The 27,434-nt window shown below is 41.7% G+C and overlaps 1 protein-coding gene across 2 annotated transcripts in view; it reads left to right on the forward strand.

The window, feature by feature from the left end:
- Positions 1-27,434, forward strand: part of TTC39C (tetratricopeptide repeat domain 39C) — a 103,859-nt gene that overhangs the window by 33,280 nt on the left and 43,145 nt on the right. For both annotated transcript variants that reach the window (XM_059409370.1, XM_059409369.1), the window contains exons 2-5: positions 12,334-12,382; positions 14,673-14,801; positions 17,037-17,151; positions 26,145-26,499. In XM_059409370.1, the coding sequence (XP_059265353.1) occupies positions 12,334-12,382; positions 14,673-14,801; positions 17,037-17,151; positions 26,145-26,499 (648 nt within the window). The remainder of the gene's footprint in view (positions 1-12,333; positions 12,383-14,672; positions 14,802-17,036; positions 17,152-26,144; positions 26,500-27,434) is intronic.

Consider the following 27,434-nt stretch of genomic DNA (forward strand, 5'->3'; position numbering starts at 1 on the left):
TTTATTTGACAGACAGAGATCACAAGTAGGCAGAGAGCGAGGAGGAACCAGGCTCCCCGCTGAACAGAGAGCCTGATGGGGGACTCCATCCCAGGACCCTGGGATCATGACCTCAGCCAAAGGCAGAGGCTTTAACCCACTGAGCCACCCAGGTGCCCCAAATATCCTGCTTTTTAAAAAGATTTTATTTGTCAGAGAGAGAACACAAGCAGGGGGAGGGGCAAAGGGAGAGGGAGAAGCAGTCTCCCTGCTGAGCAGGGAGCCCGATACAGGACTTGATCCCAGGACCCTGGGATCATGACCTGAGCTGAAGACAGATGCTTAAGACTGAGCCACCCAGGTGTCTGTAAATATCCTGCTTTTTAAAAACATACTTTCGTTTTTTGAAAATAAAATTTATGGTTCTCAATCTAAATTGTTGAAGAATTGAAAGGAGTGATGTGGAAAGCCATCTATTATTTGACTTTGATAGTAAATTGTATAGTTTGTGGTTGGGCCTGATTTGTTCATCACTCTCACACTTGTTTGACTTGGATAGGATTGACAGTTCAACCCTTCACTGAACAGGCTCAGAGTTGGCCACACACTCCAGGAAGGTGCTTTAAAATTGGAAATTTATCCTGGAGACTTAGGACATGTGGAGCAGCGGGGTGCATGGACCTGGAGAATGAACCGTGAATGGAATAGATCCACTGCTATTCCTTTTTTATTTTTTTAAGAGAGCAAGCATGAACCTGGGGGGCAGGGGCAGGAATGAAGGGGAAGGGCAGAAGGAGAGAGGGAATCCCAGGCAGGCTGCATACCCAGCATGGTGCCCGACACGGGGCTCCGTCTCACAACCCCGAGATCATGACCTGAGCCAAAATCCAGAGTTGGATGCTTAACAGGCTGGTACCTGAGAGTTAATTAATTTATATTATAATCTGATTTGTAACAGGCTTCAAAAGGGAGCTTTGTACCAATGTTCTCCATTCGTACGGGGGACCTCTAGGGATGCTATGTGTCCTACATGAAGGAAGTCTTTGTAGGACTTTGTAACTAAGATACTTTCAGAATCAATTAGAGTTTTCCGGTTTTGAGGAATGTTCTTAACAACTATGATAAATCATGTCAAGAAAAACCTTTCAAATGAACTTTGTCACCTTTATTTTCCACGGCTGCCGTCTGAGGGAAGAGGGCACTTTTCTTGCTAGACCCATGGGCTGGAGCCTTTCTCTCATCACTGTGGAGGCACCTTTGGTCTTCCTGCACAGGGGGCAGGCGCTGTCATGCAAGCCCATTTGTTGAGAAAATGCCACAAGAACAAGGGCTGGAGATGTTGCTGTTCTTGGTCCCTGGCATAGTAGAAGCCTTCTCGACTCTTTAGCTGGCGAGTGATAAAAACAGTCCCGCTCTTTGGCTCTGGTAGGGCGGGTGTTCCTTTCTCTCTCCTTGCTGCCGTCTTCAGATCAAGATTGAGCTCTTCAGCCAGCCCACTGTAGTGGCTTCCCATTGCAGAGAGGGGTCGAAAAGTAAGTTCAGTCTATTTGGAAGACGTAGTGCATTGCGGAAGAGTCCATTAAGTCTCTATTGTTCGTTAACACCATGTACTCAAGAGAGGACTCGAAACACAGGACAGTGAAATTGAGGGAATAGGCCAGGATCCTCGAGGACAAGTTACCAGGTCTACATGCAGGTGGCCAGTGTCCTATGAGATTTAGACAGCCCCAGCCTTTACCTATTTTGTACTGACTTTGGCATACTTCAGTTTTTAACTCTCCTTTTGCTAGAAGGCTTTGTAATAAGGAGTTTCTTATTTTTTTTTCTTGGCAGGGTGGGAGAAGTCCGCATGATAGAGGGAAGATTTCCCTGTTAAAAATGGAGAAAATTTTCCAATAAGATAATTAGTTCAAAAAGCAAGAACTCTGTGACTCGAGTTGGCTTATTGGCTGGCTTCCATTTTTTTTTTTTTTAAATATTTTGGAAGGGATGCATTTAAAAATCTTATTTACATTACTTACATAGACACTATGAAAAGCAATCTCCAAATCATTTGCATTCCTTTTTGGAAAACCATCAGACCGTTTCGGGGCATCACCTCCTGTAAGGATCTCTCTCCATTGGCGACCCTTTGTCCCCATGCCCCACGCTCACAGTACGTACGCTGGGCCACAGCTGGGCCCGGGCTTGCCGTTGAGTGAATAGCTCACTCCCACGCAAGCTTTGTCTGTTTTGCTCTTGAATCGCCCCATTATTCTGTTTGGTTGGCTGGATGCTCTGTTCTGTTGAGAAATTGTATCAAAGCAACAACTGAATCACGGAGTATTTAGAACAAGTAAATTGACTTAAGTGATGCATTTTTTTTCCCTCTCTAAAAGGTGTCTAAATGTAGGGAGTGTGTCTACGATGACGTTATTGAAACAGATGATTAGTGCAGCTTTTGTCGTGACTGTTTATCATCCCACATTCATACACTTAACATTGACTCAAATCACCATTAATCTTACTGCCCTCCCCCACAACAAGTATTTTCATTTTCTTTTAATTGTCTGTACATATTGGAACATAGTGAACACAGAACTTTTGTTTTTACATTATATTCTGTCACAGGCATTTTTCTAGGTTATTCTAGGTTACTCTCTTGCAGGCTTTCTGTCCATTTTCGGAAATTTTTTGATTGCGATAAAATATACATAACATGGTATTTTCCATTTGAACCACTTTTAAGGATGCCATTTAGTTAAATACATTGACATTGTGGTTCGAACCATTGCCAGACCTCCTCTTGCAAAACTGAAACTCTGTGCCCACTAAACAGCTTCTCATTCCTCCCTACCCCCAGCCACTGGCAACCACCATCCTACTTCCTGTCTCTCTGAATTGGACTCCTAAGGGTTCCTCGTGTACTTGGACTCGTGCGGTACTTTCTTGAGACTGTCCTGTTTCACGTAGCCTAACGTCCTCATGACTCATCTACGTTGCAGCATGAGTCAGTTTCCTTCCTTTTTAAGGCTGAATAATATTCCATTATACATGTATACCTCATTTTGTGTGCATTTTATTTATCCATTCATCTTCCTTAGTGGCTCTTCTCAGTAACGGTGCTGGAACATGGGTATATAGTCATCTGTTGGAGTTCCTGATTTCAGTGCTTTGGGGCATATACACAGGGGTGGAATTGCTGGGCCACAGGAAAATTTCATGTCTGATGTTTTAAGGAACTGCTCTGCTGTTTTCCACAAGGCTGCACGATTTTACATCCCCTCCTGCAGTGCCCAAGTGTTCCCATTTGTCCACATCCTCATTAACACTTTCATTTTCTTTCCTTCCTCTCATCACAGCCATCCAAATGGACGTAAGGTGGCATTTCATTATGGTTCTGATTTGCATTTCTCCAGGGATCAGTGATATTGAGCATCTTTTCATGTGCTTTTGGACCGTTTGTATATCTTCTTTGGAGAAATGTCTTTTAATTAGGTTATCTTTGATTGTTATTGAGTCATAGGAGTTACTTATATAGTCTGGATATTAACCCCTTACCAGATAATTTGCAAATATTTTCTCCCATTCTGTGGGTTGCAATTGCCTTTTTACTGTAAATCATGTCTTTCATGGACAGGTTTTATTTTGATACAGTCCAGTTTTTACTTTTTATTTTTATTTATCTATTTATTTTTACTTTTGCTGCCTGTGCCTTTGGTGTCCTATCCAAGAAATCATTTCCAGATCCAGTGTCATGAAGCTTTCCCCCTATGTGGACAGTTTTTTAGGTTTTCTCTGTCCCAGATAATGCTACAGTGAGTGGCTTCCTGCACTTAGCTTTTTTCTTCTGTTGGCACTGTTTACTTTCAGAGAAAAATGAAGTACTGACAGTACTGACAGTTTTGTCCCATTTAGAGCACATAGAGACACGAGACAGAGCACAGGATATCACTTGTCTTGTTAGCAAAAGTTTTGTTTCTGAAGGCAAGGACAGTGATATCTATGCAAGCATTCAGTACCTTAATTGCTCCTATAATGCTCTGGAACTTTAAGGGGTGGGGAAGAAGAGGGAGGAAGGGCAGAAGCAGAGGGAGAGAGAATCTTAAGCAGGCTCCACACCCATCGTGGAGCCCGGCAAGGGGCCTGATCTCCTGACCTGAGCTAAAATCAAGAGTCAGACTTAACCAATGTGCCAGCCAGGCACCCTAAGGACCCGTGCTTTTTAAAAACATCATGGGTCACGTGAGCAGCCTGGGTCACAGAAAAGGCATAGCCCCTTAAAGAGCAGCATGGAGTGAATTTATGATTATTTCTTTGATCCTCAATCTGGGATCTCGGGGCTGCTGCAAAAGGTGAGGTTGATTGCCATGGTTGATTAGCTTCAGGTGGCCCTGGATCAACTTGTTAATGCACAAAGTCCAATCTCCCTGCACATATGAAGGGGAGAAAAGTCCTTTTGGGGAATCCTTCTAAGAACTCAACATCATATAAATACAGAACATTTTCACAAATATCAGAAGTTTAAAAAATTCCAGCCACTTGCCATTGTGTTAGGTTAAAATCCCATTTGAAAAAGCATATTCTCTTAGGGCCTGACTGATAATAATTATGCCCATTTATTAAAGGAAAAAATGCTCCTTTGAAAATCAAGTGCATATATTATCTTCTGCTGTATTTCAGGAGTTTTCATTATCCCGGGTTTTAATATCCTAGAAAAATGTGCTTTAAACTTTGGCAGTGTTCGTGAGGAAAAGATCATCAGTTGCTCCTCGGTATTTGCAACAGGGTTTCTGCCTTTGGGAGACTCCATATACAGAGAGAAAAATCTAGAGCCGTTTTATTTCTACTGGTGGTTCATTTTCAAAAAGCAAACAATGGCAATGACCATAATAAGACTTCTCATCAAAAAGGATTCCAGGGGCCCCGGGGTGGCTCAGTAGGTTAAGTATCTGCCTTAAGCTCAGGTCATGATCCCAGGGTGCTAGGATCAAGTCCCATATTGGGGCTCCCTACTCCGTGGGGAGCCTGCTTCTCCCTCTCTCTCTGCTCCCTGCTCCTCCTCTCTCTTTCTCTTTCTCTTTCCAAAAGACCTCTTTTGCAGAGGATTTTTGATTTGTGTTTGCTTTTTAACTTTTTGTTTTGAAAATATCCTATATCTTCTTAAGTACATAAAAATCATTAATTGCCATGGTCAGCCATGCCTTTGGTCAGCCAGCCTTAGGCATTAAGTCATGGCCAATTGTGTTTTATCTGTACTTCTGCTCACTTTTAATACTCTTACCTTAATTTGTATCCGAGGCAAGTCCCAGTCATCATTTCATCTGTAAATATTTTTGTAAACCTCTCTAAAAAATAGTTTTGAAAATGTAGCCATACTTAATAAATTAATAATTCATTGATCTAATCAAATGCCTTCAGTGATTATTTATCTGAATTTTTTTCGCTTTAATTTTTTTCTTTTAAACTTACATATAGTGAAGAATGTATATGTGGGTAAACACCGCATATAACTACTTAAGCCCAGATAAAGTTATAGGATATTTTCAGCATTCCAGCATCTTCCCTTGAGCTCCTCCTCAGTGAGTAATTCCGCCCTCTGATGACAGAGGGCGGAACAGTAGTTTTGAACTTCATATCAATGGAATCCTATAATCTTGTGTCTGGCTTTTTTCACTCAACATTATCTATGAAATTGATTCATGTTATTATATTTAGCAGGAGTTTGTTAGCTGGGAACTATTCTGTTTCATTGAATGAATATACTACAATTATTTGTTCCACTTTGAGGCTACTGTGAATAGTACTATTACCATGCCATACATACCTTTTTTTTTTTTTTAAAGATTTTATTTATTCATCTGACAGAGATCACAAGTAGGCAGAGAGGCAGTCAGAGAGAGAGAGAGGAGGAAGCAGGCTCCCTGCTGAGCAGAGAGCCTGATGCGGGACTCGATCCCAGGACCCTGGGATCATGACCTGAGCTGAAGGCAGCGGCTTAACCCACTGAGCCACCCAGGCGCCCCCCCCTTTTTAAAAAATTTCTATTGTTTTTTTTTTAAAAATCACTTTTATTTATTTATATTTATTTATTTATTTATTATAAACATATAATATATTTTTATCCCCAGTGGTACAGGTCTGTGAATCCCCCGGTTTACACACTTAACAGCACTCACCAAAGCACATAGCCTCCCCAATGTCCATAACCCCACCCCCCTTTTCCCAACCCCCTCTCCCCCCAGCAACCCTCAGTTTGTTTTGTGAAATTAAGAGTCACTTTTGGTTTGTCTCCCTCCCAATCCCATCTTGTTTCATTTATTCTTCTCCTACCCCATTAAGCCCCCATGTTGCATCACCACTTCCTCATATCAGGGAGATCATATGATAGTTGTCTTTCTTCGCTTGACTTATTTCACTAAGCATGATACGCTCTAGTTCCATCTACGTTGTCGCAAAAGGCAAGATTTCATTTCTTTTGATGGCTGCATAGTATTCCATTGTGTATATATACCACATCTTCTTAATCCATTCATCTGTTGATGGACATCTAGGTTCTTTCCATAGTTTGGCTATTGTGGACATTGCTGCTATAAACATTCGGGTACCATGCCATACATATCTTTTGCGGGCATAGTAATAATTCAATTCTGGGGTGTGTGTGTGTGTGTGTGTACACACGTACATACATGTGTACATATATGTATTTACATGTACACATATAAATGTGTGTATGTGTATATATACATATGTATATGATACATATATCGAGCAGCGAAGTTACTAGATCACAGGTCGGCATGTGTTTTAGCTTTAGTAGATACTGCTAAACAGTGTATGAGAGTTCCAGTTGCTCCACATTCTCATTAACACTTGGTAGTGTTAGTCCTTGCAAGTATGGCCAGTCTGATGAGAGCATGGTAGAATCTCATTGTGATTTTAATTTGTATTTCCCTGATAACCAGTGCTCTTCGGCACTTTCTAATATGCTTATTGACTTTAAGATATCCTCTTTTGTGAAGGGCCTAGTAAAGACTTTTGCTGTTTTTAGTGGTGGTGTGGTTTTTTACTGATTCGTGGGAATTCTTTATATATTCTGAGGATGAGCTTTTTGTTGGATAAATATATTTAACTGTCTTCTCCTACTCTGTGACTTGTCTTTTTTAATCTCTGAGTGAATGCAATTCTTAATTTTAATTAAGTTTTGATATTAGGTCTTCAGCTTTATCATTATTCTTCAAATTTGGTTTGGCCATTGCAGATTTTTAGATTCAACTTTTTAATACACACAGCAGGTACAAGACACATGTACACAGCATAAACACACACCAGGGATTTTGCTTGCATTGAAGTTATAGTTCAGTTTAAGAGAAATTAACATTGTAGCAATGTTGAATTCCAACCCATATGAACTGTATATCTCTGTATTGAGATTAGTGGTTCTCAGGCAGGGTTGATTTGCTCCCAGAGGACGTTTGGCAAAGTCTGGAGACATTCTTGTTGTCACATTTATGGTGGAAGAGTGGCTGTGTGTTACTGGCATCTTGTAGACCAAGAATAGGGATCCCGCCCAACATCCTACAACTCCTAGGACAGCCCCCACAAGAAAAAATTACCTGACCCAAAATGTTAAAAAACCCTAATTAGGGCGCCTGGGTGGCTCAGTGGGTTAAGTCTCTGTCTTTGGCGAAGGTTGTGATCCCAGGGTCCTGGGATTGAGCCCCGCATCGCATCGGGTTCTCTGCTCAGCAGGGAGCCTGCTCCCTCGCGCTCCCCCCCCCCCCCCCCCCCCTCTCTGCCTACCTGTGACCTCTCTCTGTCAAATAAATAAATCAAATCTTAAAAAAAGATTTACCAAAAAAAAAAGAACCCCCCCCCCCAAAAAAAAAAAAAAACAACAACACTGGTTTAGGTTTTTTTTATTATTATTATTTATTTTTTATTTTTTTTTAGTAATGTTTTGAGTTTTCAGTGTGGCAGTACTATACATCTCTGTTAGTTTTATCCTTAGAGTCTTAGTGACTTGATGCTATTTTGATTTTTGTTTCCTATTTGAATTGGGGTGTGTGTGTGTGTGTGTGTGTGTTTATTTGATGTGTCTCTGTCTTTAATTGTGGTATTCTATACCTTTTATTTTGGAGAGTCCCTTTCCATTTCTTCCCTCTCCTTATGTACTTTTTTATTGTCATTGAGGAAACTAGGATTTTTGTCCTGTAGAGTTTTCCACAGCTTGGCTATTGCTGATCCTATCAGCGTGGTGCTGTTTAATATGTTCCCTTGTCTCTACAGTCATTGCCCAGGTCCATTACTTCATTAGGAGCTGCAAAATGAAACACTGATTCTATCTTTTGCTTTTCATTTATTACCCAGGATATTTTTGTAAAAAGACTGCCCTCCCACCCAGCTAATTCATTAGTCTGAGTCCCTAGAGAAAAAACAGGGTACATGCTTGTTTGTTCTCTTATTTTTTTTAAAAAGATTTTATTTATTTAATTTGACAGAGAGAGATCACAAGTAGGCAGAGCAGCAGGCAGAGAGGGAGGGAGAAGCAGGCTCCCGGCTGAGCAGACAGGCCGACATGGGGCTTGATCCCAGGATCCAGAGATCATGACCTGAGCCGAAGGCAGAGGCTTAACCCACGGAGCCACCCAGGAGCCCCTGTTCTCTTCTTTTAAATCCCTTTCCAAAACAATGAGTTCGTTCCTTAGGATCTTCCATAAACAACCAGAGGGGTTTTGTTGTTTTGTTTTTCATTAAAAGTACCATTATGGACTTACCGTTTATTCATATTTGATGTTTCAATCCATTGCTGTTTTTACCTTCATTAGGAATTAAATTGTCCCATGTTTGCATAGTGGGAACCTCTTCAAGATGCTTATATAGCTTTTAAGTTTCCTTGCTTTCTGCTATAATAAGCTATTCCAGGCTCTTCCTGAACATTTCTTATCCCTGCCCTGGAATCAGTCATTTCTTCAAGGAGCCACGGGCTCTTTTTCTGAATGTATTTAGAGAAGGTACTAAGCATTCTCAGTGCTACTGGTGGTGTTATTTCTAGGCTTCTTCAGTAGACAGGAAATAAGTATTTTTTAAAGATGAGTTCCTAGCCTAGGCTATAAGATTTTTAATTAACTTCATTCTTTTTCCTGTGCACAAAGCCCTGAGTCCCAACAAACACTGACATACCTCCATGTTACTTTATCACAAACTACAGCCCCAGCAGCCTTAGAAGGACAATACCAAGTTGACTGGTGAGGATATGATTATTGAAAACAATTTTTTTTTTTTTTTGCCATCTTCTGAGGTCTGTTTTTAAGGGTATTTCATAATAAAAATGCACTGTTAGTCTATTGTGTTCTAACATCACTTGGAATAATTCTGTGTGGTTATTTTACCAACTGAATTTGCATTAATTTTACTTTTTAGGGGTTGTGTTATTAAAATGATATGCAATATTTACATGGTTTCAGTGTTTAATCTATAGAGAAGCCTTGTTTCTGTCCTTGTTTCTTCTTCCCTATTCCTTTTCTCACCTTGTGGGTATCCATTTTTTTAAAATTATAGGTTATTCCACCATTGTTTTTCAATATTAGCAAATATGTATATGTTTTTATACATATCCTCCCTTCTTTTAAATAAGGGGGTTTTTTACCGGGTGGTCTATTTCACTTGTCCTCACCTCTGTTCTTGTAGATTTCCTGGTATTTAGGAAGGTTTGTGTTCTGGTTCTAATGCTTACCTTTATACTCAGTCTTTACATAATATCCTCACTCCCTTCCAGTTTGGGTCGTTGGTAATTGGTTCCCAGTGTGAGCATATTGTGATGAGCGAGGAGCCTCTTCCTTCTGCTTCCTTAGCTCTAGTTTTAAAGTAATGAGACTTGTACTCTTAGGGAACATTTCCAAATCCCCCGAGTGAGTGAGTTTTATGTAGAAACACATCTCTGGGCCAAAGTGACCAAGATGAGGTAAATTAATGGAGCTTGAGAAAAGTCAAGTGAACCTTGTTAAAGTCCTAAAACGACAGGTCTTGTGCAGCCTGGGGGGGGGGGGGGGGTTGTGCGTGTTTAGTGGTCTGCTTATTGCGCTGGGTACAAGGTCTGATGTCCTAGATGCTGCGAGGTTTGTGGAAACTTTGCATCAGGGAGGAAAGAGCATTCCCATGGGGCTGGCTTTCCCCCTGCAATGGTATGTGAAGTACGGAGGACCAGGCTAGTGTACCATGAATAATTAATAGCCTTGGCTCTCAGAAACCTAATTTTAGTCCAGAGCAAGGAACTTTCATCTTTCGGGCGTCAAGGTGGCTAACGTGTTGGCAAAGAAAGGGGAGGCACTGGAGCCTATGATTAGACGTGTTTGTTCCTGAAAGGCAGGGGTCTCTGCCTTCCATTCCTTCACTGGTTCGTACTTGTTGGAAGCCTGTTGTGTGTAAGGCTTGATAAGGGTTAAGAGGCAGAAAATAATGTTTTAGAGGGGACGCTCATAAGCAAACCAAAATAGGTTGGGAGCCTGTAATGGTATGTCCACGCAGAGCCACGGGCTGGGAGAATTGCCATCTGCTCTGCCTCGTGGTAGAGCGGTGGCAGGTGTGGCTCCGGACTCCAGATGTGCTGCTCGAGCTGGGTTTAGGGATGTGAAGGCTGGTGGGGGATTCTTCACGAATGAGTTGACCTTCCTACAATTTTTCTTGTTGGTTTAGGATCCTCTTAGGTGGGGGTAAACAAATTGTTGTTCATTGTAGAATTTGAGTGAGTACTAAATAGATGGGGGGGGAATGTAGCAGAACCTAGATATTCCAAATAAATCGGGTTCCTTGCTGCCCTTCCTCTTTCTCCTACCTTCCTCCCTCTCCTTGCTTCCTTCACTCACTCCCCGCAGAAGAGGAAAATAGGTATACATACTGTTTGACTCAGTAAAGCTATCTCTAGCAATCTATCCCAAGAATATATTGGACTTGCCTGAAAATACATAGGTACAAGACGTTCATCTGATACACGCATTGGCTATACGCGTGTATGTATACACACACACACACACACACACACCGATGCTCATGCTCCCCACCCCCCACCCCCAAACACACATTCTCTTTGGACACAAACTAAATTTCCTGTAGGGGATTAACTAAATGCATTGTTCTCTCCTTTTTTTAGAATGACCATATGTTATCTTACATAATTAAAAAAATCAGCAAAGTTATTTTACTTCAAGAAGGCAGTTACCACTTGTTTTCTCTTCTGGTGAAATGTACAGACATTTGGATTTTGCACTGGTTGTGATTTGAAGTGGAAAGTTTATACTCCTTTATTCGTTGAATTAGTATTAGTTTGATTTAGTTTCTCTTTGGCTTACATATGTAATTGTATGACTATTACAGTGGTGGAGTGTCTGACTCGAAGGAGGCGTTCTTCTTTTTTTCTTTTCTTTTTCTTTTTTTGGTGGGCAGCAAAGCAAGGTTTATTGAGTGGTAACAGAGTGATAATACAAAGCTCCTGAGGAGGGAGAGGACCCAAGAGTGTTACCCTAGGGAGGCATTCTTAAAGTTCTGATGGAATGAGTGAACTTTCAAGGTTGGCTCCATGGTTTAAACAACAACAACAACAACAAAAAACCTTTGATCTATTTTAAAAATGATATTTTATGTGTGTAAAGTTTCAAACATGTTTTGCATTTTTTAAAAAGATTTTATTCATTTATTTGACAGATCACAAGTAGGCAGAGAGGCAGGCGGAGAGAGAGGAGGAAGCAGGCTCCCTGCTGAGCAGGGAGCCCTATGCGGGGCTTGATCCCAGAACCCTGGGATCATGACCTCAGCTGAAGGCAGAGGCTTTAACCCAGTGAGCCACCCAGGTGCCCCATGTTTTGCATTTTTTAAAATGAATATCGATCATCTTCGTTGGCCACATGTTTGCAGATGTCAGGTTGGTTTACTAAAGCAGTCTCTGTTAGAATTTGATTTTCTTGTTTGCCTTGCTTTGAAGAATCAGGCAGTTCTATTTTAGCAGACAGATCCGTGAACCTCCTTGCCTCCAACTTTTTCTTAGGATAATTTTTTTTTTTTTTTTTTTTAATTGAGACAAGTCGGGTGAGAAGAGGGTAGGGGCAGAGGGGGAGGGAGAGAGCCTCAAGCAGGTTCCACTCCCAGCGTGGAGCCTGGCATGGGATTTGATCTCACAACCCTGAGATCGTGACCTGAACTGAAATCAGTAGTCAGGCACTTAACTGACTGAGCCACCCAGGAGCCCCTTTCTTAGGATAATTGAATCAGCTTTAAGACTTTGCTTATCCGTCCAATTATTAGGAATATATAGTAATCCTAATATATCAAATATTTATTTTAGTATACATTAAAAATAATTTTATTTTGTTTTCTTAACAGAAATCATAGCCCGTTAATGAGTTTTGGAGCCAGCTTCGTCAGTTTTTTGGTAAGTTGGTATGGGAAGAGCTATTGGCATGAAGGAAACAAGTATATAAAGTATGTATTAAAGTTACTAGCTGTATAGATAACAGATCTTTTATTTTTTTAAATTTTTTAAAGATTTATTTAATTTATTTTAGAGAGCAGGCATATGCACAGGGTAGGGGGTGCAGGGCAGAGGGAGAGGGGGAGAGAGAATCTCAGGCAGACCCCACTGAATGCAGAGCCTGATAAGGGGCTCAATTTCATGACCCTGAGATCATGACCTATGTCGAAATCCAGAGTCAGATGCTTAACTGTGACTGAGCCATCCAGGTGCCCCTATAGATACAGATCTTTTTAGCATTTAAAAGTCTGATAAAGTTTTGCCTATTAGCCAGCATCTATGAGATATTCTCTTTCCCTTTATTTAAAAAATTAAATGCTTATACCTTCCAGAGTATTCTGTTTTTCCCAATAAAAAATTTTTTTTCAAATAAAAATCAAATTGCAAAGATCCTTCCAAAAAATTGCATTAGGGATTAAAAAACAAAAAAGGTCAGACTTTGGATACTAAAGGCTTGCTTTAAAATTACATTGAATAAATGTGGACTGGGAAGCAAGTTAAATTAGCAGAGTTGAACCTTATTAGTTACTATTACATTTTTAAATATTAGTATTTAGGAATTGAAGGAATAGGTTGCAGTTAGGTGTTTGAAGAAAATTTGGCAATGTAGAAAGTTGGGTGCTTTTTTCCCAGAAATATGTATACTATAACACAAACCACTTTCAAATACATAATTTAAAAAGAAACTATTGGGGGTGCCTGGGTGGCTCAGTGGAGTAAGCCGCTGCCTTTGGCTCAGGTTATGATCTCAGGGTCCTGGAATCGAGCCCCGCATCAGGCTCTCTGCTCAACAGGGCACCTGCTTCTCCCTTCTCTCTCTCTGCCTGACTCTCTGCCTGCTTGTGATCTCTCTCTCTCTCTCTCTCTCTCTGTCAAATAAATAAATAAATAAATAAATAAAATCTTAAACAACAAAAAAAGAAACTATCATAGAATGGTATAATAGCAAATGTGTATGTGTGTAACATATTTATAATCAGTATGTGTAGAAACCGAGTAAAGTAAAATAGAGAAAGCATTAAAATAATTTCAGATCTAGGAAGATCTCTGCAGACTGGTGTGTCCTGTGCCTGTTCTCGGTGCCCTACTGCAGGCATCAGGCCAGTTTCTGGTGACATGGGTTTTCATTCAGGCTGTTTATTTCCTCCTCTTGCCAGGGAATACAACACAAATTTTTAAGGCGCATTTACAATAAAACATAGCATCCGACTTTAAGGACAGTGGTACCCTGGGAATCACATGAGGACCCACCTCACTACAAAGGCAGGGAGGGAGATGCAGCCAAAGGCTTGGCTGGGAGGAGGAAGGTGGGGAAGAGAGGTTGTAGCAGGTCTGCGGTCTGATTGGAAAGAAAGTGTGGCAGGGGGCTTGGGCAAAGGTGGCTGTGGTCTGGTTTCGCTATAAGGGGATAGTATACTGGAGTCCTACCAAGGAGGCCTAGAACGCCAAGTGGGGGGGAGGGCTCGCTGAATGGGTAGGGCACAGTAGAGTGCTAGCTACCATGAGCTCATTAGGTCCTTCCAAGAACCAAGTGTCTGGTCTCTGCCCCTACAGCCCATTCATAACCTCAGAAACCTCTGTGTCACTGGTGAAAGGAGCAGGTTTTCAGCAGAGAAGGGATTGTCTCTACCCAGTCAGATGTGGCCTGGAAAAACCCACCAGTGGGATTTTTCACTATGGGCAGTATAATATGGGTTCCAAGTAAAGGAAGTAAAGGAACCCATTTGGATTGCTGTCCCTGAAAAGACTGACACTTTTTAAGGCAAACCTAGTCGCTGATATTTCATTAGCATGTCTTGACAGGGTAATGTGTGGGGTCTATGTGTGGGGAGAATGAACTTTTCAGTGAGACATCAATAAAAACTGAACGAAGTGGACCGATCAGAAATTACACAGGGCTTTGGTTACTGTGTTCAGTAACAACGAAAAAGATCCTAGAACGGTAACTGTGAGAATGTTTACTACCATATATTTTTTCATGTAGGTGTGATAGAGGTATATTATTTCATATTGAGATTATAGTTCTTGGAAATGATTGGGGTAGGCTGTAACATCCTAATTCTTTTATTTGCAACAAATATAATTTGAATTTTGGGGGACGGTCCTCGTTTGGGATTTTGTTGTATTAAATCGCCTCAATTTCCAGAGAATGACTCATTCATTCATTCTTTCCTTATTTCTTTCTTGGAAGAACGCCATGATGACATTTGAGGAGGAAAAAATGCAGTTGGCGTGTGATGACTTAAAGACAACAGAGAAGCTCTGTGAAAGCGAGGAGGCTGGAGTAATTGAAACCATCAAGAATAAAATTAAGAAAAATGTAAGTTCTGTCCTTAGGCTGTGAACGGGGTGCCGCTGACGTCCGGCATTGCTCCTTTACTTGGTTTCTGAAATTTCGGATATGACTGAAAGCACTACGTGCTTCTTACAGCTTTTGATTATGTAAAATATATGTTTTTTGAACAATAGGACCCACCTCCACCTGCCGTGTCAGTCTTTAAAGCCATTCAGTGCATTAATTCTTTTGCTATTTTAAGATTATCTTCTTCCATAATGGGCCACATGCTAAGAGCGTTTGTAGTAAGGCTTTCGTGCGAATGTATAATTCAAGTATGTTGCATTTTGGCATTATTGAAAAATTCAGCTATTTACCTAATTTTTCCCCTAATAACAGCAACAACACTGTAATTCACTTTTTCTGATTTCGCTTTCACCTTTCAGTGCGGCAGTCTAGTCTTTGGGGAGGCATCCTCTTTACCCTCTGGTGTTTCTGGAGGGCCCAGGGGTCTCCCCTGTGTTACCTGTTGAACTGACAAACCCGTCTTTGGGTTATAGTCCTCCAAAGCTGCCCATCTTCGTTCATGTCCAGGTTGCTTCACCTCTGCTCTTAGGGATGGGGTCCACCACGAGGAAGCCTCTGACAGGCGAGAGTACCATCTCCTGACGCCGCAGAAGGACCAGAGCTTTCCTTGCTGGCTCCTTGTGCAAACCCCGCATCTGATCAGTGACCGAGTCCTGTCGCTCTCTTTCTAAAGTGCCTCCGGAGTTCATCCACGTCTCTCTCCACCCCTGCCATGTCCTTAGGTCAGCCACCATCCCCATTTGCCGGCAACAAACCTCACTGGCCTCAAATTCATTCCCCGTAATACAGTCTCTAAAATGTAAATAGTTGCTGGCTTCGTTTTCGGTGTCCTTACCCCATTCCATTGCTCCTTGCCAAACTCCTTACTGTGACTGACGTGGCACTTCCTTTCCCTCTTCCTAGACTATTCTCCTCCCTCTGGACCTGGTTCCTCCTCCTTGAGTTCTTCCTAGATCATTTTCTCTAAGGACTCTTGCCCGATCCCCGGAGCCATGTTGAGCAGGTTTCCTGCTTGTCCCTGTAGTACTCAGTACTCGACCCTTCCGAGCACTTACTACATTACATGGTAACGAGGTCAGCGTCCCCTCATTAGACTCTAAGTTATTTATATGTGTGTCTTCTGATTCTAATTCCATGTCTAACCACGTATGTTAGGGATTAACATTGATAATGGGTCTTTGCAGTTGAAAAAAGCATTTTCACATACAATACCTCATTAGCCCTTCCACCAACCCCACACAGTAGATGTTACTACAAAGAACAGGGAGCATCAATAGACTGACATTTGCCTAAGCAAAGTAATGAGTTCTAGGACTATACTTGCAACAATAGTGACCAGAATAGATTATGCTAATGTAGAAAAAAGGAAAACAGTTCATTCTTTTGTGTCTACTATATATGCTATTGTCGTATTTGTAAAGATCCTAGCATTTCTTCTACTACTGTGAAAGCCGATGAAAAGTATTTGGTGTATCTTGTTCAGGTTCACTTTGCATTGAGAATGTAGTATTCTATTTGGGGATAAGTTTTTTTCACTTACCAACATTTTTCACTTACCAACAAAGGACCAACATTTTATAAAAAGTCTGGGTTTTTTTTTTTTTTGTTTTATGTTTTGCTTCTTTCATAGAGGTAGTCATCTTAGAGGTATAGCCTAAATTCTGAGTTCAGTTTGTGGTTCATTCAAACCTATTTTCTCCTTAACTAAAATGTAATCAGATTTCGACCCTCATATCTCAGTTGTGTGCACTGAAGTTATGACCTGCCCTGTTCGTCCTACATGAATGAAGGTAGATGGCTGCAGAGTGGCTTTTTGAGGTATCTGTTTTGGGGAATATGTTTTCTACCTTTAGTGGTTTTTATTTTGGATAAGTAAGAACTCGTTTCAAAGAAGGCAAACATCTGAACTTTTGTGTTGACTTTCCTGGCGTCCACCAACTTAATTGTTCTTGCTTAGAATATTTGTCTTTGAGTTGCAGTATTTTTTGTTTTTGTTACAATGTTCTTCATCGTATGGTTAACGAAACAGAGCCAGATCTCATGGGAATATGGTATAAATCTGGTCTTGGCTTTCCATGCCCTGCTTCACAGTTCCTATGTGAAATTATTTTGCATAGTAAAGTAACGGGGATTTGGATGGAGTCCTGTTCTTGTGTGTGATTTGTCAGCATGTACTTTCTTTCCACCCAACAGGTTGACGTCCGAAAATCTGCCCCCTCTATGGTTGATCGGCTTCAGAGGCAAATAATCATTGCCGACTGTCAGGTCTATCTGGCTGTGCTCTCGTTTGTGAAACAAGAATTGTCAGGTATGTCAAAGCATTATTAATTTTTTTTAACTATTTTTTTTAAGATTTTATTTGTTTGACAGAGACCACGAGAGAGGGAACACCAGCAGGGTGAGTGGGAGAGGGAGAAACAGGTCTCCCGCTGAACAGGGAGCCCAATGCGGAGCTGTAGCCCAGCACCTGGGATTGTGACCTGAGATGAAGGCAGATGCGTTATGACTGAGCCACCCAGGCATCCCCAAAGCATTATTTTGAATCACTTTCAAAATTCAGTGGACACAAGAAGTAATCCTACCCCGTCCTCCCCCGCCCCATTATTACAGTGCCTTGTATTTTAGCCTTTGAAAATATTTGGCACATCTTTGGGGCATGATACTGAGTTTTACTTAGCAAATTTGAAATCACGAGTTCCTAATGTGTGTTTAGGGGAGTGGTTTTAGACTTGAATCCGTGTTTCATCCTCTTGTCTCAAGATAATTCTGTCATAGTTAGAGAAATTGCTGGTGCCAGATAGATAGATCTTGCTTTTCCTTCATGAGAATCAAGTTGTGAATAATCTTTAAAGTGAAATATAACTGGTTTAAGTTAAAATTTTCAGGAAGTTGTTAATTGAGGGCCAGAGTGGGTACCAGGTATTTCCTAAAATACTTGAATGACCTACATTTGAACAACCTCGAGTAAGGGCTATAACGAATGTCTTAGTTTGTCCCAAGACCATTGTTTTCCAGGATTCTGTAGCTTTGATATCTTGAGAGCTGTAGACTCAAATTGAGTCTTTGACAGCTTCTGGAAGACTCTTAACACAGACACCAAGTCTTCAGCTTATGTGAGTATCGGTCTGATCCTGCCAGGAGAAATTTGCTGCTTTGGCAGATAGGATTTACTTGGAAAAAAATGAAAATTCCGAAAGGAAATAAGCTAAAACTCACAACCACAAAAGCATTTCCTTCCAAACCTTAAATGAAGCAGGGTCTGTTGCAGCTGAGTTGTAAAGTACACTATTCTCTTTCGACTGCCAGTCACCGATTTTTCCTCTCCCTTCTCCTGTCTCTTTCCTCCGGCTCATTCTTGAGGATGCTTTTTTTCTGTTTGGCTCAAGTCAGAAATGGAACTTAACTTTTATTTTGACCTCCAAGATTTGGACTAGCTAGAATTTATCCTTCTTTTAAAATATGTTGGCCTTTTGCTTTGGTTCTGCTGTTCTATGTTTTTCTCTCTAATCCTCCTCTTGGGACTTGCCTGATACTTACATGGTTGAAGGCTCATAGCTCATGTGAAATTTCTGGGATACATCAGTACAAAATCCCCCACTTGAAGCCCTCCATTCATATCTATATTAAAAGCAGCAGAGCTGTTCAACTTCTCAGGTCAAGATAGGAGCTCTGGCATTTTCTGTGATCTTGTACTTCCTTTTTCTGACACTCAAGAAGGACTTTTTAGAGGAGCTAATTTTAGCCATTAGGAGAAAATACCTATCTAGAGAGAAGGATAAATCCAGTGTAGTATAATGTTTGGGGTAAAGGGCATCTGGGAATTCTTTGTGTTAATCTTACAACTCTTTTGTTAGTCTGGAAGTGTATAAAATTTCCAAAAGTTAATATATCCCTTATTGGCTCATTCATGGGTCTGTTTGACAAATAATTAATGAATACATATAATATGCTGATAAACCCTGTGCTACGTGTGCCCTCATGAAACCGAGATATCGATTCATGCTGTTTATTTCTAAAGTCATTATCCTGGTTAAAAATTACTGAGCATTGTTACAGAAAACTTGGAAAATAGAGAAGGGTGAAAAAGAAAGCAAGTCATGTCTTACCACTTGGAGAAATCACTCTTTAATGTTCTGTGTTTCTCCATACTTCTTTTATAAAATGGAATCTATAGTGCTTTGTACCCAACTTTTCCCTCTTAGATTGTATTTTACATATTTCCCTTAGATTGTATTTTACATGTTTACATATTTCCCTGTTACTCAGTTTCAAACTATTAAATAGTAACAGTAGTTTTTCATATGAATGTACCATGATTTATTTAACCAATTACTTTTGGGCATTGAGGTGTTCTTTGCTTTGCCTTTTTTTTTTCTTTTCTGGTTATTAGGTCAATGTATTTTTATATTTTATTAATAAACTGTATTTCTTTCATAAATTGCCTTTGTCTTTTCCCATTCTCCTTGTAGGTTGATATTAATCAATTATTTAATCCCATTTATCACCGATTTTGAACAGTCCTCTTTGTTTTTCCTAAAGCCATATAATTTATTGAACAGATATTGATATTGAAATGAAATTCTGACAGACATAAATGGACACAGTGGTCATTTGTTTTATGAATATCTCCTTATTTGTTTCAAACAAACAACCAAAAATGTTCTTCAATAGCCTTTTAGAAGCCCACAGGGTTATTAAACTATAAAAAACTTACTTTGTTGGAATCCATTTTTTTTTTTTTAAAGCTTTTATTTATTCGTTTGAGAGAGAGCCTGAGCCAAGTAGCAAAAGGAGAGGGAGAAGGGAGAAGCAGGCTCCCCACTGAGCAGAGAGCCTGAGGCCTGGCTTGATTCCAGGACTCTGAGATCATGATCTGAGCTGAAGGCAGAGGCTTTAACTCACTGAGCCACCCAGGCACTCCTCTTAGAAAACTTTTTTGATGGATAATTTTCTTGCAGAAAAACTGCCTTCTTGGAGATGTTTGTTATAGTGCCCCTCCCCCACCTCGAGTGGGTGGTGCTGGAGTGGGGGCGGGGTGTGTGCACACTCATCTGAGCTCCAAGTAGGGATGAATCTGTGAATTTTTAAATGCTTCATACTTTAAAAGAACTCTTGTGTTTTCTCCCGTTTGAACTTCTTTGTAATGGATTATCCCATCATCTCTCTTCATTTTATATACTACTTTATAAATACCTTTTTTTTTTTAAAGATTTTATTTATTTATTTGACAGAGAGAAATCACAAGTAGATGGAGAGGCAGGCAGAGAGAGAGAGAGAGAGGGAAGCAGGCTCCCTGCTGAGCAGAGAGCCCCAATGCAGGGCTCAATCCCAGGACCTGGGATCAGGACCCTGGGATCATGACCTGAGCTGAAGGCAGAGGCTTTAACTCCCTGAGCCACCCAGGCGCCCCTACTTTATAAATACCTTTTTAATGGACTCTGTTATCCAGGGCTGCTTGTCTGTTTTTTTCCCCCCAATGAGCAGATATTCATTACTTTCAAAACACAAAGAAGCTATTTTTAAAACCTGTTTTATGGCACTTGCCACCTTATTTTGTTTCCTTTCCTTCCTTTTATTTATTTATTTTAAAGATTTTATTTATTTATTTGACAGAGAGCGATCATAAGTAGGCAGAGGGGCAGGCAGAGAGAGAGGAGGAAGCAGGCTCCCTGCTGAGCAGAGAGCCTGCCAAGAGCCTCCATCCCAGGACCTTGACATCATGACCTGAGCCAAGGGCAGTGGCTTAACCCACCGAGCCACCCAGGCACCCCCTTTCCTTCCTTTTAGACTTGAGGATAGGCCCTATGTTGTACTCACCTCTGTATTCTTGGCATAACAGAGGCTTGATAAATTTTCCTCAGCTAAGTTTGCTTTCTTTCACAGGTGAGGCAGTTGAGGCTGCGTGACTTCCATGAAGCTTAGTTGATAGACCTTGTTAGTGAGGACAGAGCCTGGGCCTGAGCCCTGGGTGTCCTGTTTCATACCTGAATTCCTAGTGTCCTCACCATTTTCCCGTCACCTTAGCCTGATTCCATGGGCCTCCGCCCTCCCAGAGGCCCAGAAACCCAGCCGTGCTCACTCGTATCCTATGGCCCTAGCCCCTGGCATGGGGGGCAGCCTACTGTTGAGTCCCCTGCTTCTCCAGACCCCATTCTCTGTGTTGCCGTGGGAGCCATCTTCCTAAAACTCGTAAGACCTGTGCTTTAAACACTTGGCTCTTCTACATCTCCTGCAGGGAAAGTTTGAATTCCTTCCTCAGGTGGCCTGTACGAACTTGCCTGCTCTCCCCGCCCGCCTGCTTGCCTTCTCAGCAGCTGGCTAAGCCGAGCTCCCGGTGCTTCCCTGAATGCCCTGTGCTGCCCCCTGCCTTTGTGCGTGTTGCCCTCTCAGTGTGGAAGGCCCTCAGACCCTTTATGGTTCTCTTGCCTCTCCAGGGACGTCCCAGGCCAGCTTCCTTCCAGCCTTCTTTCCTCACTTCGTCATCTGCCCTTTGCTCTCCTATGTGACTTCTGTGCCCATTCAGAGAGTTCGTGACAAAGCAGTACAAAATTTGGGGCACGTGTCTGTCCACAGTATTTGACTGAAATCTTGAGGGCGGCAGCGATGTCTGCCTGCTTTTTTCCCCACGCTTACAGAGCCCCTGCTTTGCCCCCCGCACTGTGGGGTGATGGGTGCCAGGGCTCTAGAGAGGAGTGAGATGCAGCTCTTGCCCTGAGGGGACATCTGGCTTGGTAGGGGAGAGGAGCGTGTCCGTTCTAATTCAGGGGATACTCTACCCACCAGATGTGTGAGTTAGTCACAGATCAGGTGCACAGGGCGTGAGCAGCTGGGAAACAGCCTAGGGCACATCGAGCAAGATCCTGAGCCTGGTGATAAGAACGGAAGTCCCTTTTCCCTCTCTATGTCCTTGGCACACGCTGTGCTGTTCCCTCATACACACGGTGGGGGTGTCATGTGTGAACTGAAGGGACGAAAGAAGGGTGATGCCATTCAGGAAGAAGCGGGGCACCGCTGAACCCCAAGAAGAGTTGAGCTTGGAAAAGTGAGTCTTTTAGAAGTATTTTGGAAGTGAAAACAAAACCATTTTTCTCCCAAAGTCTGTTCCGTGGGTTACAAAAAAGGTAAGCCTGAACTAATCTTTCATTGGAGGGTTAAACAGCCTCATGTAGAAGTGAACCGACAGAATGCTCTGGTAGGGGTCCTACCAGATACGATCCCATGCTGAAAAATCTCTAAGATGAAACCCAACATCCATTAGTAGGACTTGGTATTTTCACTTTCTAGACAATTCTTGCCCCTTCCTGGGAAGGACTCCCACTGCCTGCCTCCCGCTGCCCCCACGCCACCCTGCCCTTAATGGGGACCAACTTTCCTCTCCCCCTACACCCAGCTGACCAAGGCTGGTCCGAATAGGGGAAGGCAAATGGTCTGTGGTTTTCTGCTGTGTGTGTCTTCCCTTCAGAGGCACCGAGAGCAGTGCTTGAATGATTTATATTTGACCTTTTGGAGGAGCCATAGGGAGGGCTGTGCAGGATGTGGGGCTCTTCAATACGGTTTCTCTGTCTTTTGGGAAAATGTGTGCTATAGCTTCAGGGTGGCTGGGGCTCCCTCCAGCGGGAACTGCATTGCGGTCTCCGTGGAGCGTGTGGCCGGCTCTGCCGGCTCCTCACTGGGCCTTTGTTCTCTAGACTTGGCCTGGCTGTGCCCACATGTTTTGGTTCCTGCATTTGGAAGTAGGGAAATAGGGTGAGGGTCCTAGGGAAGCTGTTTCTCTGCCAGAAGCTCAGAGAGTAGCAAAGACCAGATTTGCCTTTACATCTTTCTCATTAACTTTGTCTTGCACAGATTCTAGTCTTTGACTTGGTCAAAACTTTGGGTTTTAAAGGTGTTAAAACTCGTTACTACATATTTTAATATATGCTTTTAAACATGGATGCCTAAACTCCTGTCTTAGGTAGGAAATGAAAGACCTGTTGGATTATGTTTTATTTTGTAAAAACAGGGTTTTTCCCATTGTCATTTTTTTTGTTGTTGCTGTTGACCGAGTCTGTACAGTTGGCACTGATGGGTTTTCACATTTTTTTCCATTCCTACCATCCTCTGCTATGACTCTTCACCTGAGATATGGATTACTACAGTGTGTTTTCCTAACACGGGTGGTCTCCTCACCCCCAGTCCTAGAAGTAGCCTGCTGCTTCTGTGCAGGCCCTTAGTGGGGCATCAGGGGGCCCCCATAACCTAAGCATACCATCCCTGTCCCCTTTGGTCTCTGTGTCTCCTGTTTGACTCTGGCTCTGAACGCCTTGCCCACCTGCTCCTTCAGACTCCCACACTCGTGTTCCTCGCTCCTGGAACGCTACCTTTCCCTGGATGGAAGCTCTTCTTCCTGAATGAAGCCACAGCAGCCCAGAAATGCAGGAGAAAATAGAATTAACCATTTTTCTTAAGATTTCCAGTTAGGCTTCGGGGGAGGAAGGAGTGAAGTTTTCTACTGAAATCCTGCAATACTTATTCTGCAGTAATTCATTTATATATTTATTACATAGAAAAATTTAGTGACAAAAGGAAATAAGGAACAACTCACCCATCATGTCAACATGATTTGTTTTCATTTTTCTCCATATGACCCCAGTGGGGCACATAAACTAGCACATAGAGCTATATATAGCCTTATGTTATGCACTTTTTTTTCATTTGTTCTATTTTTCAGTTTTATTGTAGGCATTCGAAGGGCTGAGATTATGTCTTCTGGTTCTCTTGTATCCCTTGGTTGCCAGGCAAGGTGCTAGGCGCATAATAGGAACACAATAGCTAATGAACAGTTTTAGGGTTTTGCACATTTTTGTTTTTTCATTTTTTAAATCTGTAGTCCGTGTTTTCCTTTTTATTAGATCCCAGTTGGTTTTGTGTTGCTTTTTTCTTTTTTTGTTTTTCCATTCAACCTTGGGCTTTTTGGGCCCTGAGTATCCTGTTTGTGGGTGTACAAGATCAACCAGAGTGCTTTGTTAGTCTGTAGGTTTCAGGGTTTTCTCCGAGCTTTCATTTTCTCGCAGTACTTCCATTTAGAAGGGGAAGAGTCATTGTGCCTCTGATAGGCGGGATCTGTATCTTACTTCCCTTTGATTCTCCTAGAACTGTGCCTGAAATGTAATATTTGTTCAGTAAGTATTTTTATTACATTGGAGTGCTTGGGTGGCTCAGTTGGTTAAAAAAAATTTTTTTTCTAAATTGAACTAAATGAGCTGCTTCAAATGTGTATTACTTTTATAACTATAAAGTTATAAAAATAGTTTCCTTAAAAATAAAGCTTTCGTTTTGTTTGTTCATCCTCTCTTACAGTAACTATTCTTTTAAGTGGACTTAGTCTACAGGATGTTAACAATCTAGAACTTGGAACTTATGGGTTGGTTGTGTTTTGAGTGGTCATCCCATAGGAGATGTGGTTATCATTTGTCAAGAAATGGATACAGTGAAGTAAAATATTAGTTTGATTCCATGGAGCGGGGGTCCTTAAGACCCTCAGATGGAGTGATTTCTGATGAGGGCTCAGTATATAATCAAGCTCATGGCTGTGAGTTGTTACAGCAAAAGATACAAAGCAAAATGACCAAAGGGAAACAGTACATGGGATGAAGTCCAGGAAGACCCAGGCACAAGTGACCCCAAATTTTCTCCCAGTGGAGTCGCATAGGATATGCTTAATTCTCTGGCCAGTGACGTTTGTTATCAGTTGGGAAGCTTGTTAGGGACCCAGCACCCAGACTTTTGTTGGGGGCTGACCATGCATAGATACACCCTGTCTTGCACGTACCCAAATTCCAGGCCCTCAGGGGGAAAGCAGGTGTTCAAACTAAAACATGCTACTTCTGTAAGCAGGGTGGCCGGCACAGTGAGCCACTCTTATCCTTTCTGAGAGTGCTGGAAACCCTCCCAAGTCCAAGTTCACATCCCCAGCCATGGGCCAGTCTTGTAAGTGGGCCTTTCAAAGGCTAGCAGTAGGCCTTCTCTGATGGCTCTTTTCTGTATAGACCATGTGTTCTTAGATCACTTTCGGATTAGACTTTTTTAAATCAGATTTTATGTTACATATTTTCTGTAGTTTAAAAATAACTTCTTACGAACTTCTTTTTCCACTGTTCTAAAGGGCCCAGAAGCCCAGGACAGCTCATCTTGTTTTCCATTGGTGCATTGGGGTCAGATGACTGGTGCCATATTGGTAACCGAGCTGAGTGTATCAGCTCTTTTCTGCAGAAAATCCCTTATAGAAGACCTTCACTGAGAAGTATGGTGGTGATACACTCAGATAAGCACAGAGAAGTCAGCTCCCCCTTCCCTCTCCCATCAGAAGATGTGTAAGTGTTCACAGGAGAAGAGGGTGAGGCAGGAGCTGTGGGCTTGTGTACGAGGGGCTAGTGAGCCCTGGAACTGGGCAAATCCCATGTGTCTGTGAAATCTTTCAGAGATGAGGACCATGTTCAAAAATGGGTCTGACAGGAAATAATGGAAGCAGCTTCATAAATAACATCTTCTCACCTCTGGTGTGACATAGCTTCTTTCTGCCACCTGCCTTCCCTGGATCTGCCTGCATGTAGGCTGGGGCAGGGGCTGAGCGTCATCCTCATAGACCAAATATTGGCATCCTAGTAAGGCGAGCTGAAGCCACGCCGTAGGCATTAGACACAGATGAATGGGGGATGGTTTGCATTGCTGCATTGAACAGCAACTACTTATGCCTTAATGAACTGCCCATTTGTTCACCCAGTAAGTATAGATTCATCCTTTATGTTGGTTCGTTTTATTTTTTTGGCAAGTTGCCACGCTTGATGCTCAGGTGTACTTTCAGCAGTGAATTAGACTTAAAACTTCCGGAGGAATGAGACACAGGATAGACAAACCTGAGGAGTTCCGAAAGAGGTTTATTGGCAAAGTTGCCGTGGTAGTTCACAAACGCGGTGGAGATCCGTGTTTCACAGAGAGTGTGGAACAAAAGTCAGGTTCACGTGATGCTTGCGTGCTGGCAGTCACGCACTGAACCTTGCAGCGAGTGTCAGCTACTCCGTCCCAGCTCACATGCGAGTAACTTGGTAGAACGGTGAGCAAAAAAGATACGTGGTTCTTGCCGAGTGGTCATCCAGTGTAGTCCACAGAAAACGAGGTGCAATGGGAAATGATAGTCATTTTTCTTGTTTTTGTTTTTTAAATTTTTGCTCGAATTTCAGGTCATTCTTCAATGTCCCTTATCATTACAGTAAAATTATTTTGAATGCTTGTTTTTCTTCTGCTTTCTTCCCTTCTCTGTAGCCTATATAAAAGGTGGGTGGATCCTTAGGAAAGCCTGGAAGATTTATAATAAATGCTATCTGGACATCAATGCCCTTCAGGAACTGTATCAGAAGAAGCTAACTGAAGAGCCTTTGACTTCTGACGCTGCAAATGATAATCACATTATGGCTGAAGGGGTGTCTGAGGAGTCTCTAAACAGACTGAAAGGTGCTGTTAGCTTTGGATATGGCCTTTTTCACCTTTGCATATCCATGGTGCCCCCCAACCTGCTCAAAATCATCAACCTGCTGGGTTTTCCTGGAGACCGCCTGCAAGGGCTTTCTTCACTGATGTATGCAAGCGAAAGTAAGGACATGAAGGCCCCTTTAGCTACGTGAGTAGCTGTATTGCAATGCTTTGGTAGATAATATAGTGTTGAAAGTAAGTAAACGACAATCAAAGCCTTTAAAGGAAACTGCAGGTAAATAGCTTGGTTGGTTGACATGATGCCATGCCTTATGTCTTTTAATGCAACGCCAAGAACTGCATTTCTGGTGGTTATTTGTAAGCTGACTTTGGAGCGGATGTTAGAGAGCAGGACATTGTTCTTGACTCTCCCGAGTCTTGTGTTATTTTAAACAGGTAAAATGATTGCCTATTTTCAACCTCCAATGATTTGATAAGGCGTTTTTGTGACCTTGATCACAGTCACTGAGATTAATGATCCTGATTTTTGAATTTTTAAGGAGTAAGAATTTCAGTGAGTCTGAAATTTTTATCCTTATGGAGAACCTTGATACTGGGTAATTTTCTTTGATCCTGGTTGGTTCATTAGTCTCTCCTATGTGGCTTGGATATTTTGTGCTGGTCAACTAAATTGAGTCCTGTTGAGTAAACCAAAATGAGATTTATTTACACAGGAATGTGGAGAAGCTGGTATAACTATCCAGAACAAGGATTCACCCATTCCTCCATCAGTTAAAAAGGGTGATTTTTTTTTCCAGTCTGGTAAATATCTACCATGTGCTATTTGAGTAATTTTACCAGACACTAAATGTCCATTGACATTATACAACTAATCAGTTTTTTCAAAAAATGTTGATGCCACAGAGAACTTTAGTGAGCTCTGTTTCAACTCCTTTCAGTGTTGAGGAATTTGGATATTCACTCTTAATCAGTTGGTAGCTATAAAAATATTATTAAATTTTTATTTCGAAAATGTGCCTCCCCAAAGTCATTAAATTGCATAAACAGTGGTATTTCATTAATTTGGTTTAACATTTTCATAACATGTGATAATATGCTTTTTTATGTCTTAGTACTGGAAAG

This window comes from Mustela nigripes, chromosome 8 (assembly GCF_022355385.1).
Source record: "Mustela nigripes isolate SB6536 chromosome 8, MUSNIG.SB6536, whole genome shotgun sequence".
NCBI lineage: Eukaryota > Metazoa > Chordata > Mammalia > Carnivora > Mustelidae > Mustela > Mustela nigripes.